Raw genomic sequence first — 16,729 nt, 5'->3', positions numbered from 1 at the left:
AGTAAATATTTCATACTTTTGCCATTATAATGGGTGTGGAATGAGCTCTATCTGCTTTGTCTTGAGTTCAACCGGAAACTACACTTCCCATGAACCCCTGCGAGCTATTGCTTCACTAGTTTCGTACCCGAGTTGACTATTCTTACAAATTCCGTCTCATGGACCTTTTTATTATTTAACATCACTCCACCGCTGCTGAGATGGCGGAATCTGCGTCTTGTCCGGTGTTTCAGCTGGGAAAACCGCGTTACGAGCAGGTAAAGAGTTTGTCGCGATGTTAAAGTGTATCTTTGTCTGGGCATCTTTGATGGGCGTTGATAAACAACATATGTGTGCAGATACCTTTGCATTGCTCCAGCACTGGACTGCGAAAGTCACCCGTTTCTCACGCTTTTTTTGCGTTTTGCCTTTTGTCCATGGCTTCATTGCAATATTGTTGGCCGATGCAGTTGTTCGTGATGAGCGTAACTAAGGTTTTAGCACCGTTATATTAAACCCTTAAACATCAGATGCATGCCCAATAGCGTTTCTTTTTATATGCAAAAATCAGAAAATGACTTGGGGGAAGTTCTTTGTTTAAAAAAAAAAAGCTGCTGAATACAAATTCACTGATCACTTTTATTTTTGCATTACGTGGGAGTGATTTCGCGGAACATTATTAAAGTTCATAATTTTTCTAGAAAGCTGGGGAAAAAATTGCCTCTCCTTCCTGTTTTATTTTCTTTCTAAAACAAATGGTGGTTATACACCGGATGAACTCAGATTTTCAAGTTTTGCCTTTTGAAAAGGGAGTTTTGCTAAACGATTGCAAATAATCGTCTCATCAATTGTGTTATTTGCGAAATCTCACGCGCTCGTGTCGGTCAAATGAATGAATGACCATCTATTTAAGTCCCGTTGCCTCCATGGAAACACCGCGGTCATCCTAATTAACCCGTTCAGACCCAAATTATATTCCATGGAGTCAGGAATATGACCAGTTTATGTATACTGAATACTGCCATAAATGATAATCATTCAAAAAATAGTGTATGATAATGTTTTAATAGTTATTTCTGATGTCCATATTGGTTTTTAACAACTTCTGATTAATCATGCTCAGGTTTTGATGGAAGTTTCAAGAACACCTCACACAAAAGAACACAAAATATGCTAATGCAGAATTATAGTAGATTCAGGTTGTTTTTAAACAAATCAAGTTATTTTCTAATAGCCTATGTCTCTATTATTAGACTAATAGCTTGAATTCCGTATTGATTTTGAATTGATTTCTAAATATTATAAATGTCAAGTCGTCACCTTTATTTATATAGCGCTTATTCTATACAGACAGTTTCAAAGCAGCTTTACAGTGATAACAGGAAAATAATGCATGAAGCTGGTCGATACAGTGTCGATTCAGTTCTGTTGGAAAGATCATCAGATATTAAAATATTCAGTTCTAGAAGCAGTTCTTCAACAAAACAAAAGTCATTGTCCAGCTCACTTCAGTTCTTATAGAACAGCATCAGTAAAGTCAGATAATAATAATACAATAATAATAATATTGTTGAATATTAAGTGTCCCCCCATAAATGTTCTAATAATATGTTATAATTATATAATATTGTAAACATTTAGCAGATACAATCACCCACATCTACCAGCTCCTTTGCTTGAAAAAATAGTGGTGCAAGTAATTTTGTAGACAGGACAAAAATAGTAGGCTAGTTGATTATTACTGAAATAAAATGTGTTTTGCAGTAAATATAATACAACTGTTTTCTTGCATTTAGACCCACTGTCCATTACAGTGTGCATTACATTACAAATAGTGTGTCGTTAAAAAACTGTTTAGTAATATATTATGACTGCACTGCTATTAATCTAAGAAAACCTTTCTTCTACATTGTATTCAATAAAGGGCAGGATGGTAGGGTATAATTTGCCTTCCCTTTGTTAGTCTCCCGGTTGTATATGTTATCTCTGAATGCACCTCAGTAAAATGTTTATTTTAGTGCAATCATGAGTTTCATCTGATTATCATCCAGATGATAATGAGTCCAAATGAGTCTGCTTTGGGTCTTCAGGGAATACTTCTAAACAAAAGATCACCGCCCTGCTGACAAGCTAGTTCAAGATTTCTGAAAATACATATGGCACATTATTTTGCCTGAGAAAGCTTCACTGAGTATTCATTAGATCTGTGCCTCTCATCACTCTCTGCTAAGATTGGATCAGAATCGAATTGTTTTTTATGGGCAAAATCCAGCACATGCGCATTAATGCACAGTTATCTTTTTATTGCTGCTGCTTTTAGATGAAATCAATGCAGCTGAAGGGTATGGGTGTATGTTTTCTTCCTGCTCCATCTCTGCTAACTGTGTTGCATATTCTCTGGGGAGCAGAAACACATGCATAATTAACAAGTCTTCTCCAGCACACATGCGTTCACATAGCTCTCCGCAACAGCTTTGAAGCAAGTGTCTGTAACCCAGAAATAACGTTATAGCCAAGCCCATTCAGATCAGCAGATTTTTGAATCTCTTCACCTTACATTGTAAGATAAAATGGATTTCAGCTACAGAGACTAGTGAGATTTGCCACACAGGAGCCTTTTTCTCTGGATAAATCATTTAGAAGCAGTTGATTGAGGCTTCCTGTTTTTTTACTCCGTGTTCTTTGCCAAATAAACCCTTGGCATGCTCAACCATCGGGCCTCTGAAACAGTTGGCTCTCAGAAAAGCGCTTGCATTGCTCTCCGGGGTTCAGAGGCAGTGGGAATGTTGATGTAGGCAGTCGTCGCTCCTTTGAGCACACTCTGCACAAACTGTCAGTGCGTTGTCATTACATCCCTGAAATATTTCAGTCTAACTCTACACTAAAATTAGAATACAGTCTCTTGACAATTTAAGGCACAAAGCAGCCAGTTTTAATCATTTTTTGGTTTGTGCTGTCAGCAGGTTGTCCTGTTTGCATCTTTTCTTTATAGGTTCTGGCTGTAAGTTTGTTAAACTAAAGGAATGTTTCTCTTCTTCAGAGCACATTTCTTGGCAGGTTGAGACATTTCATTGACATCATTGATCCTTCAACTTTGTTTGTGACGGAGGTATGGAAATCTTGTCTATGTTATTGTAATTGAGGTGAATAAAACAATGAGTTGCGTTGAACTTTTCGTTCTTACATAAAATATACTGTAATTAAGTCACAGCTATGAAGAATGAATGCTGATTCTCATCAACTAATTAATAATTCTGGATAAGTCTAAGGTCATATCCCTTTCGGATTTCCCTTTCATCTCTATAGAGTCGTTTAAAAGAATGTATCAAACTCCTGGATGATTTCAAGCAAGGGAACCTTCCTTCAGGAATAACAGATCACCAGGTGACGTTTCGACGGATAACGTATGTAGTTGGCCTGCCCCATATGTGGCGCAGTGTTTTATAACTGCTTGTATTCTGTGTTCAGCTCTGGGAGGCTCAGAAGGTGAAGCAGGTGAGACTTGTGGTCATTGTTCACTTTCACTTTTAAATGATGGTTAGAATTACAGTCACTGACTCATCTCCTTTCAGGCCATCATTCACCCCGACACCGGTGAAAAAATCTTCATGCCTTTCCGCATGTCAGGTAAGAGCATATGAGGAGTCCAGAGAATTTAAATCCTTTCCTACAGTGCCTTGCATTTCACAAAATAAATTCTATTTAAAATAAATGCTGTTCTTTTGAACGGTCTATTCATCCAAAAAATATCACTATTTCAAATAAATTAAGCAGCACAACTGTTTTCAACATTGATGATAAAGATTGAAGATCTGATGACTGAAGATCATGTGACACGAAAGACTGGAGTAATACATTTAATCTTAAAATATCTATTAAATAAAAAAGTTATTTTAAAGCTACACTGTGTAGGATTTTCTCCCATCTAGCGGTGAAATTGTTTATGACTACATTATGTTTATGACTTTTCTAGCCCCTCCCATTCCGAGGGCGTTTTAACTCCTACGGTGGCCGTATTATTTCAAATCTGCCGGCAGTCGCGAGTAATCTCCCCCTCGCATTCGTCACGGTGCCACTGAGGCCTAGTCCACACGGACACGGGTATTTTTATAACTGGAGTTTTTCCTCCTGCGTTTAAAAAAAAAATCCCGTCCACACATGCTCGGTTTAAAAGAAATCTCTGCCTACATGAAAATGCAAAAACACGCTATCAAGCGCTGTCAAGAGCATGTCACACCAGCAGGCGGCGATATAACCCTAATCGTAAAGCCACGTTGGCCAATCAGAAGCCTGAATCAGAAGCAAAAACCCCAGTTTTACTGTCTACACGACAACACTGCAACCGGCGTTTCTGAAAATCCTCACCCTGGCAGGGGTTTTCAAAAATGCTCGGTTTCAGTGACCTGATACTGCGTTTCCGTGTGGACGAACGGCCGAACCGCGTAAAAAAAGTCACGGTTATAAAAATACCCGTGTCCGTGTGGACAAGGCCTGAGTGTAAAAACGCAAAAGGTGAAGCTTGAATTTCCAGGCATGTCCCTCTTTGGCTAATGTATTTTCAAGATGGAGGCGCAACATGGCTGCCGCCATTCGAGCGACTCGCTCGTATGTATTCTAAATGGCAGATTCTACGCTTACGAGAATACTTGATTAGTTGGTAGAAGTAATTACACATTAATGAGCACATATCATTTTGAAAGAACAAAGTGTTTTTTGCTAAGAATCAACTTAAAAAATTACACAGTGTAGCTTTAAATTTCTATTTATTTTCACCTCCTCCATTGTAGTTCTGTAGAAAGCCTGCTCGTCTCTTGTTGTCTATTAGTTTTACTGTAATCATCAGTTAAGATGTATAACCATTATAGATGTTGTTCTGGATGCAGTTATGCATGTGTGCAACAGTTCGGTCATGCCATACAACTAATAATACAACTGCACCATAATAACTGTTTAAAATTAAAATAATACATTTTTAATTAAGTGAGGTTATTTTACTCTGTTCTGATTTGTTGTTGCTCTTTTTCTTATCTGGATGCATTTCACAGGCTATGTGCCATTTGGAACACCAATCGTAAGTCTTCAGTTTGCTTGTAAAAAAAGATCAAAGTGCATATCAAAGACCACACATAGAGAGCAAACATGAGAGAAAGAAGCCAATCATTATTCTTGTGCCAGTGTTGACATCCAAATCCTCTAAGCATGAGAGGTGTTGGAATCTGTATAGAGTTTCTAAAGTCTGTAATAAACCTTTGTTTCTATAGATAGGTGTAAATTATTAACCAGCGTATGGCTGTATACCACTGCGCCGGTTACTAGTTAAATTGATAATATGAATTGTTAAATGATCCTTAACTGATTCTCTTGCAGGTTGTTGGTCTTCTCCTTCCAAACCAGACTTTGGCCTCTACTGTGTTCTGGCAGGTAAAGTGGCTTGTTCCCATCATTTGAGCCTCTCAATGCCAGGAAGCATAAAAGCTGGATCTGCATCATCATCAGTATCCCAGCAGCCACTGTTTCACAGAAATACGTAATTAGTCTAAAGTAGTCCTTAATCAGATTTCCTTCATATATTTCACAGAAAATAAAACATTTTCATCAACCAGTAGTTGAAATGTCAAGCTAATCCAGAATTTCTCTCCTACAGTGGCTCAACCAGAGTCACAATGCCTGCGTGAACTACGCCAACCGCAATGCCACAAAGGTACGGTTTGAAATGGTCTTGTAATTCAGGTCAGGTTTTTGAGGTCTAACTATTGCAATGCCTTTGCAGATGGTCATTCAGTGAAGCGTTTCTTCTTCTTGATTCCATTTGAATGATCATTGTTGTGTCCTGAGGGCCAGACGTCTGTTGCTGTTCTGCATCTGACTGTGGTTCAGAACATCAGAGTATTTTTTTCAGTGCACAGCTTTCTGTGGAACATTTGCTGAACCTGAATGTTGATGATTGTTTTTTTTCCCCAATGTCATCTTTAGCCAACACCAACCTCAAAGTTTTTTCAGGGATACCTGGGAGCCGTCACCAGTGCCGTTTCAATTGCAGTACGTGAATGATGTGCAAGTTTTGTCTGAGATTCATTTTATGTGTGATTTGTAATGTAAATGTACATGTTTATCATTGTGAAGTAACCTCTAAATGAGCTGTGTATAAATGTTTGCCCTTTAAAATTATATTTAATATGAAAATAATATTTTATATAAGAAAATGTATTTATGATTATAAAAATATCTAATACTCCTCAGTGGTAGTAATGTTGTAGTATACCAAAACATCTTGATAACCGTTGTACAGTTTCACGTGTAAATTACATTTAAATTATCCTGTAATATTCTTTCTTGTAGGTGGGTCTGAATGTACTTATCCAGAAATCCAGCAAATTTAACCCTGCCACCAGAATGTTGATACAGAGGTTTATCCCCTTCCCTGCTGTAGGTATGTCCTTATTAATACAGTTTTTTGATTGACTCAGCACTCTGCACTCTGCATTGCATAAAGCTCCCCCTGCTGTCAGTAAGAAAGCATGACACACATACTTTGAGGTATGTAAGTTATGTGATGCTTTTGAAAGGAGTCTCTTATGCTCATCAAGGCCGAATTTATTTGATCAAACAGTACAGTAAAAACAGTAATATTCTGAGATATTATTACAATGTTAAATAACTGTTTTCCAGTAGCAATTTCTCCAGGCTTCAGTGTCACATGATCATTGAGAAATCACTCTAATAATATGCTGATTTGCTACTCAAGGAACATTTCTTATTATTATCAGTACTGAAAACAGTTGCGCTGCTTAATATTTTAGTGTAAACTGTGACACATTGTGTAATGATTCTTTAATCAATAGAAAGTTCAAAACAGTGTTTAATTGAAATATAATTTTGTAACATTATAAATGTCTCTATATTGTTACTTTTAATCAATTTAACACTTCCTTGCTGAATAAAAGTATTAGCCTAAATGATTTCCACAAAAAAAAAAGGAAAAAGAAAATTTACTGACTCCAAACTTTTGGACGGTAGTGTATATTTAATCAAGTACATTGTCGAATCAACTAGGAATTCTTAAAACAACAGACAAATGGAAATTATATCAGATTATTTTCACCAGTGCAATCTATATGAAGATGAACAAATCTCTTTTCACAGAAACAGGATGTCATGGTTTTGTTTGGCATGGATGGTCATCATTAAGATCTGTGTATGTTCTACTTCTCAGCCAGTGCGAACATCTGTAACGTGGCTCTAATGAGACACAATGAGCTGTCTGAGGGAATAGATGTGTTGGACAGCAACGGGAATGTAGTGGGATCCTCACGGATAGCTGCCAAACACGTGCGTATGTTAGTTATACAGTTGGGACCCCACTTTGATTTGTTGATGGCTCTTTTGCCTTGAATGTTGTTGTTTTTTAGCATTGTTTTATTTTCAAATCTATGCAAGTAAAGCTGTTATTATATATTATATAGCTATTATTATATTATATTATAGACATTATTTTTATTCTTACAAACCATTTTGCACTATTACATGAATTTGCAAAAGTAATCTTTTTTTTTTTTTATGCATTTTTTATCAGGCACTGATAGAGACGGCTCTGACGCGTGTAGCTCTACCGCTGCCAATCTTTGTCCTTCCACCAATCATAATGGCCTTCTTGGAAAAGTATGAAATGGCTTGCTTCAGTTGCATTTAAATTCAACTCTGAACAGGAATGAATTGTTATGAATATATATATAAATTTTATGAATTTGTTATGTTATGAATATATATATAAATATATATAAATTTTAATTTAATACTGTGAAGCTGCTTTGATACAATCTGTATTGTGAAAAGCGCTATACAAATATACTTGATTTGATTTGATATATAGTATTGTAATAGTAATTAATTATTTAAGTTCTCATGAAATAATTGTTTAATAGAGCGTCATGAGAGTGTGTTCTCACTGTCCTCCACCAGGCTTCCCCTGATGCAGGCCCATCGCAGGATGATGCTGCCTGTGCACAGTTTAGTGTGTCTGGCCGTCTTTGGCCTGTCCTTGCCACTGGCCATCAGCCTCTTCCCACAGATGTCAGAGGTACCGCAGCAACACTGCATTACTTCAACACAATTGCTGCAGCGGGTTTCATTTTGTCTGTCGACCTCTTGCCATTAATCTTTTCGGATGTGTGTGTGTGTGTGTGCTCTGAATAATAAATATTTTAGCTGGGAATTGCTTGCTAATCATTCTTTGCTCCTCACAGATCGAGGCATCTCACCTTGAACCGGAAATTGCCATGGCAACAGATTGCAAGGTGCTGACTTACAACAAGGGACTGTGATGAAAGAGAGAGGAGTTTAATCAGCTGTCTGATTGCCAAGGATGTGTAGCATAACACGTGCAAACAGTATTGAGGAGGAAAATGCATTCTGAGCAATAGTAACCCTTTCTTGAACTGCTGAGCCATTTATCCGTTTTTATAGAACTATTAATGAAGTAATAATTACAGAATTGACCATTTTACTGACAACTACGACAGGGAGGAAACCAGGCCTTTTATTAAATGGTTTTGTCATATAATAAGAAAAAAAGTTATATATTAATGTTGATAAAACTAATTATGAATATGAGAGTAGTTAAGTGCAGCTTTAAATTATTCTGTTGTTATTATATGGTCAGTGAATGCACTAAATGCACTGTTTATTTGCATGTCACACTTAATATTTTTCAAAACCCTGAAAAAATGTCTATTTTCTGTTGTTTTTATGTGTACATGGACATGGTTTTTTGTCCGTATTAACATTTTAAAACTGTTTGAAAATTTTACTATTTCTGAGGTCTATGTGGTCTATTTAAACATTGAATATTTTTTATAGTTAGGTATTAACTTTGAATTATTTTGTTTAATAATGTAGTTTTGATAAATATCATTTTCTTTTTGTTTGATTTTACTATAATTCTTTTTAAATGATTTTCAATATATTTTATTTTACTTTTGTTAAACAAAATTGGCACAATATCAAAACACCATATTGTATTACCTTTACTCAAGTGAAAAGAGCTTATAAATAGGACATACTGGATACAAACAGCAGTATAAAACACACACATCAAAAATAATTGCATTTCCAAGCCATAAATCAGCATTTCTCACTCATATCCCTCCTGTTTCTTATTCAGCTGTTTGTGTTTCACAACAATCCTCCAAGTCAAAGGTTCAGAATTCAAAAAGGATGAGCAACATTCTTGACATTCCATCTCATGTTTTTCCAGCTTATCCGTCTCTGAATTCCCGCCAGCAAAAGTGGATTTTGAACTAGGAGGTTGCATCAACACAAACAGCTTCATATAAAAAACCTTCATCGGATTAGAAAAAGAACGTCTGGCTTGAGCGACAGTACCATACGGTATGCAAAAAGTCACGCTGTAAGCGTATACATTCACAGTACAAAACGAGCATGAGTCTGACTTGAGCAACAGGCTAGTCCTTCCTTCCCATTCACTTAAAATTCACATTATATGGTTAAATATACAACGTTAGACAACATCTTGCATATGCAAGAATGATGCATTAATAATGCAATATATATCATATATCTATTTGAGGATCCTTTGACATCTGTTTAGGCAAAGACTGGGAGTGCACAAAACATTTTACCTCAATGTAAGCACTACAAGCTACATGACAAAAACTTTTCAACATAAGTGCATAAAAAGTAAAATGATTCCCAGGGTAATTCAGATGACTGAGGTTATTTTAACATGTAACATGCATGACAACTGTGGGGACTGAGAGTTTAGAAGTTAATTCCCCTTTACGCTAATCTTGGCTCAATCTTCTTGTTCCTTCTTTCCAATCAATAAAACTGAGCTTTGATCAACCTCAAAGTGCAACTTCTATGAATACTGTATGGCTAAATAAAAACACTGGGAGAGTGTGAAGGGTGCGAGTGTGGATGCGGATGATGAGTGGGACAAGACCCCGCTTGGGTTTGGCCCAGGAGGAGTTCCTTCTCCCTGGATAAACACGGTCTGCTGATCTGCTGACTGTGGGAATGGTAGAGCCTCATGAAGGACAAAATAGAGTGAGCCAACCATAGAGTTGTTACACACCACAGAGCAATCTGCAAAGAGAGACACACTTAGGATAATGCATTAACATGTAAAATATGCATGTTGTGTTGAACTGCGGCACAGATCTCAGACCGAAATACAAGTCACTTGCACTCAATTGCTTCCTTACCTGCGCACAATTGAGCTCAGAGTAGAAAGAAGATGTCTCAACGTCCAGATATAGAGGAACAGACTGTGACTCAGCACAACTGCAGAGAAAGAGAGAAACAGTGAATATTTCACTATGTAACAACATTATGTAGTCATTTCATCCAAGTCAAGTCACCTTTATTTATATACACTTTTTACACTACAGATTGTTTCAAAGCAGCTTTACAGTGATAACAGGAAAATAATGCAACGAAGTTTGTTTCTAGATGAAAATAGCGTCATATATATATATATAGCCGCTCTGGAGAAAATCGTGATGTCATCGTCCAGCTCAGTTCAGTTCTCATATAATGGGGTCAATGCAGGCAGATCAATAATATTGTTGAATATTACATGTGCAAATTTGACATTAGCTTGCAGATTTAAAGCATGGTGTACCTGTAGGGTCTGGTGTTATGATCCGTAACAGTGTCGCACCAGGACACTATACCCAGGGTGAGGGTGACACTGGCCCCACCGGAGAGGAACAGCACACATAGACTCAGCAGCAGTGTGAGGAAGGCAGAGAACAGCGTGCTGCAAGAAAAAAAGTGAAAATAAAAACCAATGGATAACACTTTAGTTTCCGATACGTATAAGGCATAATTATAATAATTATAATTACATTTGTTTTACACTCATTATAATATATTTTAAACTATATATTATTTATATTATATATTCAATATCATGATATTAAAAAAATTAAATATAGCATATTAAGCTGAAGTATGTATATAATTAATTAATTAAATGATTCATAATTATATATATATATATATATATATATATGTATACACACATGTATATATGTATTATTTATATTATATAAATAATAAATATTTAAAATAAGTATAATATACTGTGTTTTTTTACATTTTACATTGTATCTAAAACAATTTAATGTTATTTATACACAAATATATTATGTGTATATATAGGCCTAGCTCATTTAATATTATTTAGTTAATAATTTAAATATATATTGAATACAATTTTATTTTGCTTAGATATAACAATATATAGTTTCATGTATTGTTGTTATTTGATCAAATATGCCAATTCAAGTTTCTACTGTTATGTAGATATATAATTTTACCATTTAATGTTTTGTTTTTATTTTCTGTAAGTCACATTATCACTCACTCGTCATGCCGTCGCGTGAGGTAGAACAGGCTCCTCCAGCCCTGAACTGCGCCGTACAGCACCGTAAACACACCGACAAATGTGGCGAACTGGCAGGCGGCCAGTGGACCCCATTGTTGCACCACCAGATGAGTGACCGCTTTGGACTCTCCTTCGCTCACCGTGAGGTTCTCCGTCCTCCAGAAGCCTTGACTAAACAGCGCGCACCTCCCCTTGAAAGCGGATCCGTTGAGGGCGAGCGGCACGACCACCAAGAGTCCAGCGATAACGGACAGGGTGTGGGCGGCGCAGTGAGCCAGCAAGAGTCGCCGATCCAGCTCCATGTACTCGAAAATTAGTTTAGCCTATGGGTTGAGGAGTGTAGCTTACCTGTAGGAATCTCGATGTTTGTTTTCGACAGTAAATGTAAACTGTACAGTGGAATTTTCCAGCACAACATAGAGTGTATTTGTGTCTGGACTCCTCCCCTCCGACGGCGGGACGGTTACACAACGGTTCAGCTCGAGCTCTGCTCTGACTTTTGACGGCGGGCTGCGCGTGACGCTGATGACGCACTCTCACCACACGATCCGCACGTACGCGCGAATATAGAGCTGCAATCTTAACTGACTTTGTTTTATATCAAATATGTGTGTGATTTATTTAATTCAACTGTATATTTACAAATGTCAGCAAAAGTGGGTGTTGTTGGGGGTTTTCCATGACAACGGCAGCGCCACAGCCACAGCCACACCCCTAAAGCTTAATTCGGTCAGTGGATCAGCGCTGCCGATTACAGCCCAAACATACAACAACCCACAAATGGGTCATCCGTCAAATGGGTCATTTGTCTCTAAATCAAACATTACACTAGCTGTTCTTACCAATGGAAATGTCAAAAGCGGCCTGATCCACTTTATATTCCAAAAATTGCATATTTAAAACCCACCAGCTTTTAAAAGAAATAAAACGAAGGTGACATTTAATGCATCAAATTTGTCCAGGTAGAAACGCATGTCATATTGAGTCATTGAATTTTAAGAATGTAAATCATTTGTGTCCGTCCCATCATAATGAGCAAACACTTAAAATCGTTCTAGTTATAGCCTACAAACATTCGGGACACGGGATCAAATATTTGTTTTACTTTCTGACATATAATTTATCCTAAATTAGTAGGCAATTGTATATATGATGCTTCCAACAAGTCTATGGAATATATCTTCAATTTCTTTATTTTGTTGGATTTTTTTATATCCATAAACAGCTCTTTCACATTTTTTAGTTGAGACAGACTCGCTTCTTAAATCTCTTTATTTAACAAATATGCGACAGATTCCTGAAACAGAAATGTGTAAATTAGCCTTATTGAGGTTTAATCAAATTTTCCTAATCTTGTAATTTTGCTCCCTAGTTTGTTACATGTGAAGTTTTGCGTAGATGCTCTTTAATTTTCCCCTGAAATGTAGTTTCATTAAGTATTTTTAAAAATCGCCCAAATTTTTCTTCTCATTTAGTTTATTAATTCACTGAATATAAATGTGATTGTGTAAATCTCTCATGTGATGTTGCGCTATTAATGTTCTACCGGTAGGAGGCAGTATTGCGAATTGTACTGCAGCAACCATATCCACGAAGAAGAGTGTCAGAATTGTTTCTTTAGCGTCCCAACAATATTTTCTTCATTAAACTGGCTTCTAAGCCGACTGCAGGCAATTTAAAGCTTTAAACGCCATGGATGAAACGGTAAAAAATATACTTAGCATGTGTTGTTTCCTTTTATATGTGATAAAAGTGGGGCAATTTACTGCTGCATGCTGTGATTGTGCGCCGTTCAAGTTCAATGGAAAGATCTGGTTCGATTTCAAAAAGTTATGTGACTTTTTTAATTATGTAAGCTCGGTTGCACGCCCTCATATTTTGTGTGCCCGTTTTCTTGGATTTATTTATTAGCAAGAGTTTAGATGTGTGATCAGTGTTAAAACTCTGATTGGAAAAACAGCTTAGACCAGCCTAAGGTGGTTTGTTGGTCTCCCTGCCTGGTTAGGCTGGTCTGCTTGTGGTTTTAGACTGGGTACTGGGAGGGTTTTCACCTGGTCATGCTGGGAGACCAGCTACACCAGTTTAGTTTGGCCAGGATGGGAGTCCATTTTAAACCTTCTAAAACCTGCATACACTGTTTTGACAGATTGATCTCCTAGTGCAGAGACTGTGGCTATATTTAAGTGTCAATAATGCTGTAGTTTTATGTTGTCAACACTTACAACTGTTATGTGTGGCAGGCTTTAGATCCTACTGCAGGGGATGATGGGTCAGAGGCAGCGGCCGGTGCTTCGTCATGTTTGGGAGCCACTGGAGGATCATCTGGTTCCCGTTTGGACTCACAGCTCCAGGACGCCATTCGGTTAAAGACAGAGGGGAATGGTTTCTACCGGGAGAAAAATGTGCGAGCTGCCATCGGCCGTTATCATCGTGCCTTGCTCGTTCTCCGTGGCCTGGACTCTGAGGTGAACTCTGTCCTGCAAGGGTTTGGGGCTCAGGTGCCTAAACTGAGCCAGGAGCAGGAGGACCTGCTGAGGAGCACGCAAGTAGACTGCTATAATAATTTAGCAGGTTTGTAATCCTTACAAAGAAGTACTTTGGCAATGTGAGATGGTAATGCTGTGGTACCGAATATCACAACACTAAAACGTTATAATTTTGCAGACAATTTTAGCCGAAGCGACTTTTTAAGCATGTTCACAGAATTTCTTATTGGACAGGAATTATCATAGTATTATTATTGGTCGGACTTTATCATGCCATTTGGGTTATTCAATTCCTATTGGTTTAAAACCTCCAAACCAAATGGTTCCATTTCCATTTACCAGGATCCTATTTGCTTTCAGCCTTTGCGGGTGCTTATCATATCACCTTGACCATATGTTAAAACCTTTAACCCTCGCATTTTCCCATGTTAGTCATACAAGAAATGGGAGATAAGAGTCCTGTAAACTTGGTCCTTAATCTTTGATGTAGGATCACCCATTTCATGACAACCCATAGCACAATTCAAGATCTTGCTTTATTTTACACTACATGTTTCTTTATTTTTTTATTTATTTTGCAAAGTAATTAGTTATTTTATTCAACAAGGACACATAATTTAAAGTGACAGTAAAGAACTTTACATTGCTACAAAAGATTATGTTTTTCAAATAAATGCTGTTCTTTTCAACTTTCTATTCATCAAAGAATCCTGGGGGGAAATGTATCACTGTTTCCACATGTTTGGAGTAATGGCTGCTGAAAATGCAGCTCTGCCATCACAGGAATAAATTACCTTTTAAAATATATTTGTAATAATATTTCCATTACTGTATTGTGACCAAATAAATGCAGCCTTGGTGAGCATAAGAGATGTCTTTAATTAAAACATTAATAAAAACGGCATTCGCCGTTTGACCTATTTCTGTGTCTCACAGCATGTTTGCTGCAGCGAGAGGTGGTGGACTATACCCGTGTGCTAGAGTACAGTCTGAAAGTGCTCCATTGGAGAGCAGGGGACATTAAGGCCCTGTACAGAGCTGGAGTGGCCTCATTAGAACTAGGTGATGCTCCGGCTGCTCGACAGTACCTCATACAGGCCAGCAGAGGGAAACCCAACGGTAAAAACCAACCACATCCCGAACCTTTTCTTGTCTATTTCATTCTTTCCTAATCTGCACCATTTTTCAGGCAAACTATTTGAAGGGGCATCCATTTGTAAATTGTGTCCGAAACCGTTGTGGATGTTATCGAGTGTACTCATTCAATTCCACATTGCACCAGCCAATGTACGCTCAACGGCTGTCTTTCAAGTTAACTGTATTAGTGGACAACGTAGGTTGTAGTGATTGATGGTTTAGGGGGCCATTTCAGATTCAGCAAATGATTTCCCTCGATTCAATTTCAATCAAATTATCGTTGTTTTGTTATAAACGCACAGAGATCTAATTGAGAAAAAAATCTAAAGATTTTTAAATCCGGGGTCGTTCACACAGATAAGCTACTTGTTGCAATTTAATTGTCTGTGTACATATGGATGTCAGATCTTTGCTTTTGTCTCGCTATTTTTTCAGTCTTATGAGCAACGTTAAGAGTAAGTCAAGTTAAAAATAGTTTAAAAACATGTCACGGGACCCCTGCATTCCCTTCCATTCCATTATCTATATTTAAATGCTAGAAGGTGTCCTGTGTGAACAGGCATCTAAAAACACGGCTGAATGCCTCACAGAATCGGTTAATCAGTGAAAATGTTCTGCATGATACAGGCTGAAAGTGTGCAATGATAGTCGTATGGAAATCATTAAAGTCACTCCTGATATAACACAAAAAAAGATGGGAAAAGCCAGACAAAGTGTTCCCCTTAAATTATTTGCCTGGTAATTTCATTAACCAAACTGTCCACAGTACTGCTGTGTAACTCAAGATTTATTTACTTTGGTTTAAAAGGCATATCTACAAATGTTTGCTTGTCCTATTAGATAAAGTAAAAAAAAATGTGTGAATACTATTTGAAATACTGTCAAGAAGTGTGTAGTAAAAAAAAGTCCCCTAAAAAATTTCTGATACAGTTTTCTCAAGGGATTCAGCATGTGTTGGATTTTGAGCCTGTTACGTAATGTAGTGTTGTTACATTTTGTGGATTGATCCATTTTCTTTCAGATTTAGTAAGATCAAACGCTTTGCAGCTTTCGATTGAACTGCTCGGTTTCACATCAAATTCATGTCAATGCTTTGATTAAAATTACGATGCCATTCATTTTATCATTTTTATCTCAGATGCCGATGTAAAGAAACAGCTGCAGCGAGTGGAGGAGAGACTCAGCCAAGACTACCAGAAAGAGAAGGCACTGTACAAAGGCATGTTCAGCAAACAGAAACAAGGCGAGGAGCAGTTAGCAGAGGAGAAGACACAGAAACTGGTCTAAATGGACTAATAAATGACTCAGCAGGAACATACGTCAAGTTAAACGAACTTCGAGTTGAAGGAAGTGGGATGTTTTGCCTCAGGGCATGGATAATTTGCTGCATATGGCATTTACTGGTGTTGAAAGTCCCATTGGCAGGATTAAATGTGTGACTGAAATCTGGTGCAATGTGGCGGATTGAAAGAGAATTTTAATGCACTTCAAATGCATTGTAGTCTGGTATTGTATGGCTAATGTGCTGTCAAGCTGCTTCTGTGATGCATTCAGTTTCTTCCAGCTGTGGTGTGTTATTTCTGTTCTTTTCATTTTTCAGATGAAAGTTGTCTTGTTTTTTGTTTGTTCATCCTAATAAATATTTTTGAAAGAACTCAAAGCCTAATTTATTTGCCATTTGCCATTGATTACTCAAACAAGCTGTTGTTAGTTTGTT

The 16,729-nt window shown here is 37.3% G+C and overlaps 3 protein-coding genes across 3 annotated transcripts; 2 read left to right on the top strand and 1 right to left on the bottom strand.

Annotated features, from left to right (window-relative positions):
* Positions 1 to 89: 89 nt before the first annotated feature.
* On the top strand, positions 90 to 9,840 carry sfxn5b (sideroflexin 5b). Its single transcript, XM_084133607.1, has 14 exons — positions 90 to 257; positions 3,020 to 3,088; positions 3,286 to 3,363; positions 3,448 to 3,474; positions 3,552 to 3,606; positions 5,025 to 5,050; positions 5,347 to 5,400; positions 5,624 to 5,680; positions 5,953 to 6,018; positions 6,319 to 6,409; positions 7,193 to 7,308; positions 7,553 to 7,638; positions 7,939 to 8,056; positions 8,223 to 9,840. The coding sequence occupies exons 1-14, from the start codon at positions 201 to 203 to the stop codon at positions 8,298 to 8,300; spliced, it is 978 nt and encodes a 325-aa protein (XP_083989733.1). The 5' UTR covers positions 90 to 200; the 3' UTR covers positions 8,301 to 9,840.
* Positions 8,985 to 12,047, bottom strand: LOC311095200 (transmembrane protein 179). The gene is made up of 4 exons (XM_084133608.1): positions 11,369 to 12,047; positions 10,622 to 10,759; positions 10,203 to 10,281; positions 8,985 to 10,083 (listed from the first exon to the last, which is right to left on the bottom strand). The coding sequence occupies exons 1-4, from the start codon at positions 11,689 to 11,691 to the stop codon at positions 9,874 to 9,876; spliced, it is 750 nt and encodes a 249-aa protein (XP_083989734.1). The 5' UTR covers positions 11,692 to 12,047; the 3' UTR covers positions 8,985 to 9,873.
* Positions 12,048 to 12,943: 896 nt separating this feature from the next.
* On the top strand, positions 12,944 to 16,666 carry ttc9c (tetratricopeptide repeat domain 9C). Its single transcript, XM_084133609.1, has 4 exons — positions 12,944 to 13,093; positions 13,630 to 13,960; positions 14,812 to 14,994; positions 16,151 to 16,666. The coding sequence occupies exons 1-4, from the start codon at positions 13,082 to 13,084 to the stop codon at positions 16,297 to 16,299; spliced, it is 675 nt and encodes a 224-aa protein (XP_083989735.1). The 5' UTR covers positions 12,944 to 13,081; the 3' UTR covers positions 16,300 to 16,666.
* The last annotated feature ends 63 nt before the right edge of the window (positions 16,667 to 16,729 follow it).

This window comes from Abramis brama, assembly GCF_963993115.1.
Source record: "Abramis brama genome assembly, chromosome: 13".
NCBI lineage: Eukaryota > Metazoa > Chordata > Actinopteri > Cypriniformes > Leuciscidae > Abramis > Abramis brama.
The sequence above is the reverse complement of the archived record's forward strand: the minus strand, read 5'-3'. Positions and strand labels throughout refer to the sequence as shown.

Excerpts from the sequence above, each read along its gene's own strand:
- sfxn5b (XM_084133607.1), top strand. The coding sequence starts at position 201 with ATGGCGGAATCTGCGTCTTGTCCGGTGTTTCAGCTGGGAAAACCGCGT. Across the intron at positions 3,089-3,285 it reads CAACTTTGTTTGTGACGGAG|AGTCGTTTAAAAGAATGTAT; the intron begins GTATGGAAATCT and ends TCATCTCTATAG. Across the intron at positions 3,475-3,551 it reads AGGCTCAGAAGGTGAAGCAG|GCCATCATTCACCCCGACAC; the intron begins GTGAGACTTGTG and ends ATCTCCTTTCAG.
- LOC311095200 (XM_084133608.1), bottom strand. The coding sequence starts at position 11,691 with ATGGAGCTGGATCGGCGACTCTTGCTGGCTCACTGCGCCGCCCACACC. Across the intron at positions 10,760-11,368 it reads CTCACGCGACGGCATGACGA|CACGCTGTTCTCTGCCTTCC; the intron begins GTGAGTGATAAT and ends TTTTTCTTGCAG. Across the intron at positions 10,282-10,621 it reads CATAACACCAGACCCTACAG|TTGTGCTGAGTCACAGTCTG; the intron begins GTACACCATGCT and ends CTTTCTCTGCAG.
- ttc9c (XM_084133609.1), top strand. Across the intron at positions 13,961-14,811 it reads CTGCTATAATAATTTAGCAG|CATGTTTGCTGCAGCGAGAG; the intron begins GTTTGTAATCCT and ends TGTGTCTCACAG. Across the intron at positions 14,995-16,150 it reads CAGCAGAGGGAAACCCAACG|ATGCCGATGTAAAGAAACAG; the intron begins GTAAAAACCAAC and ends TTTTTATCTCAG.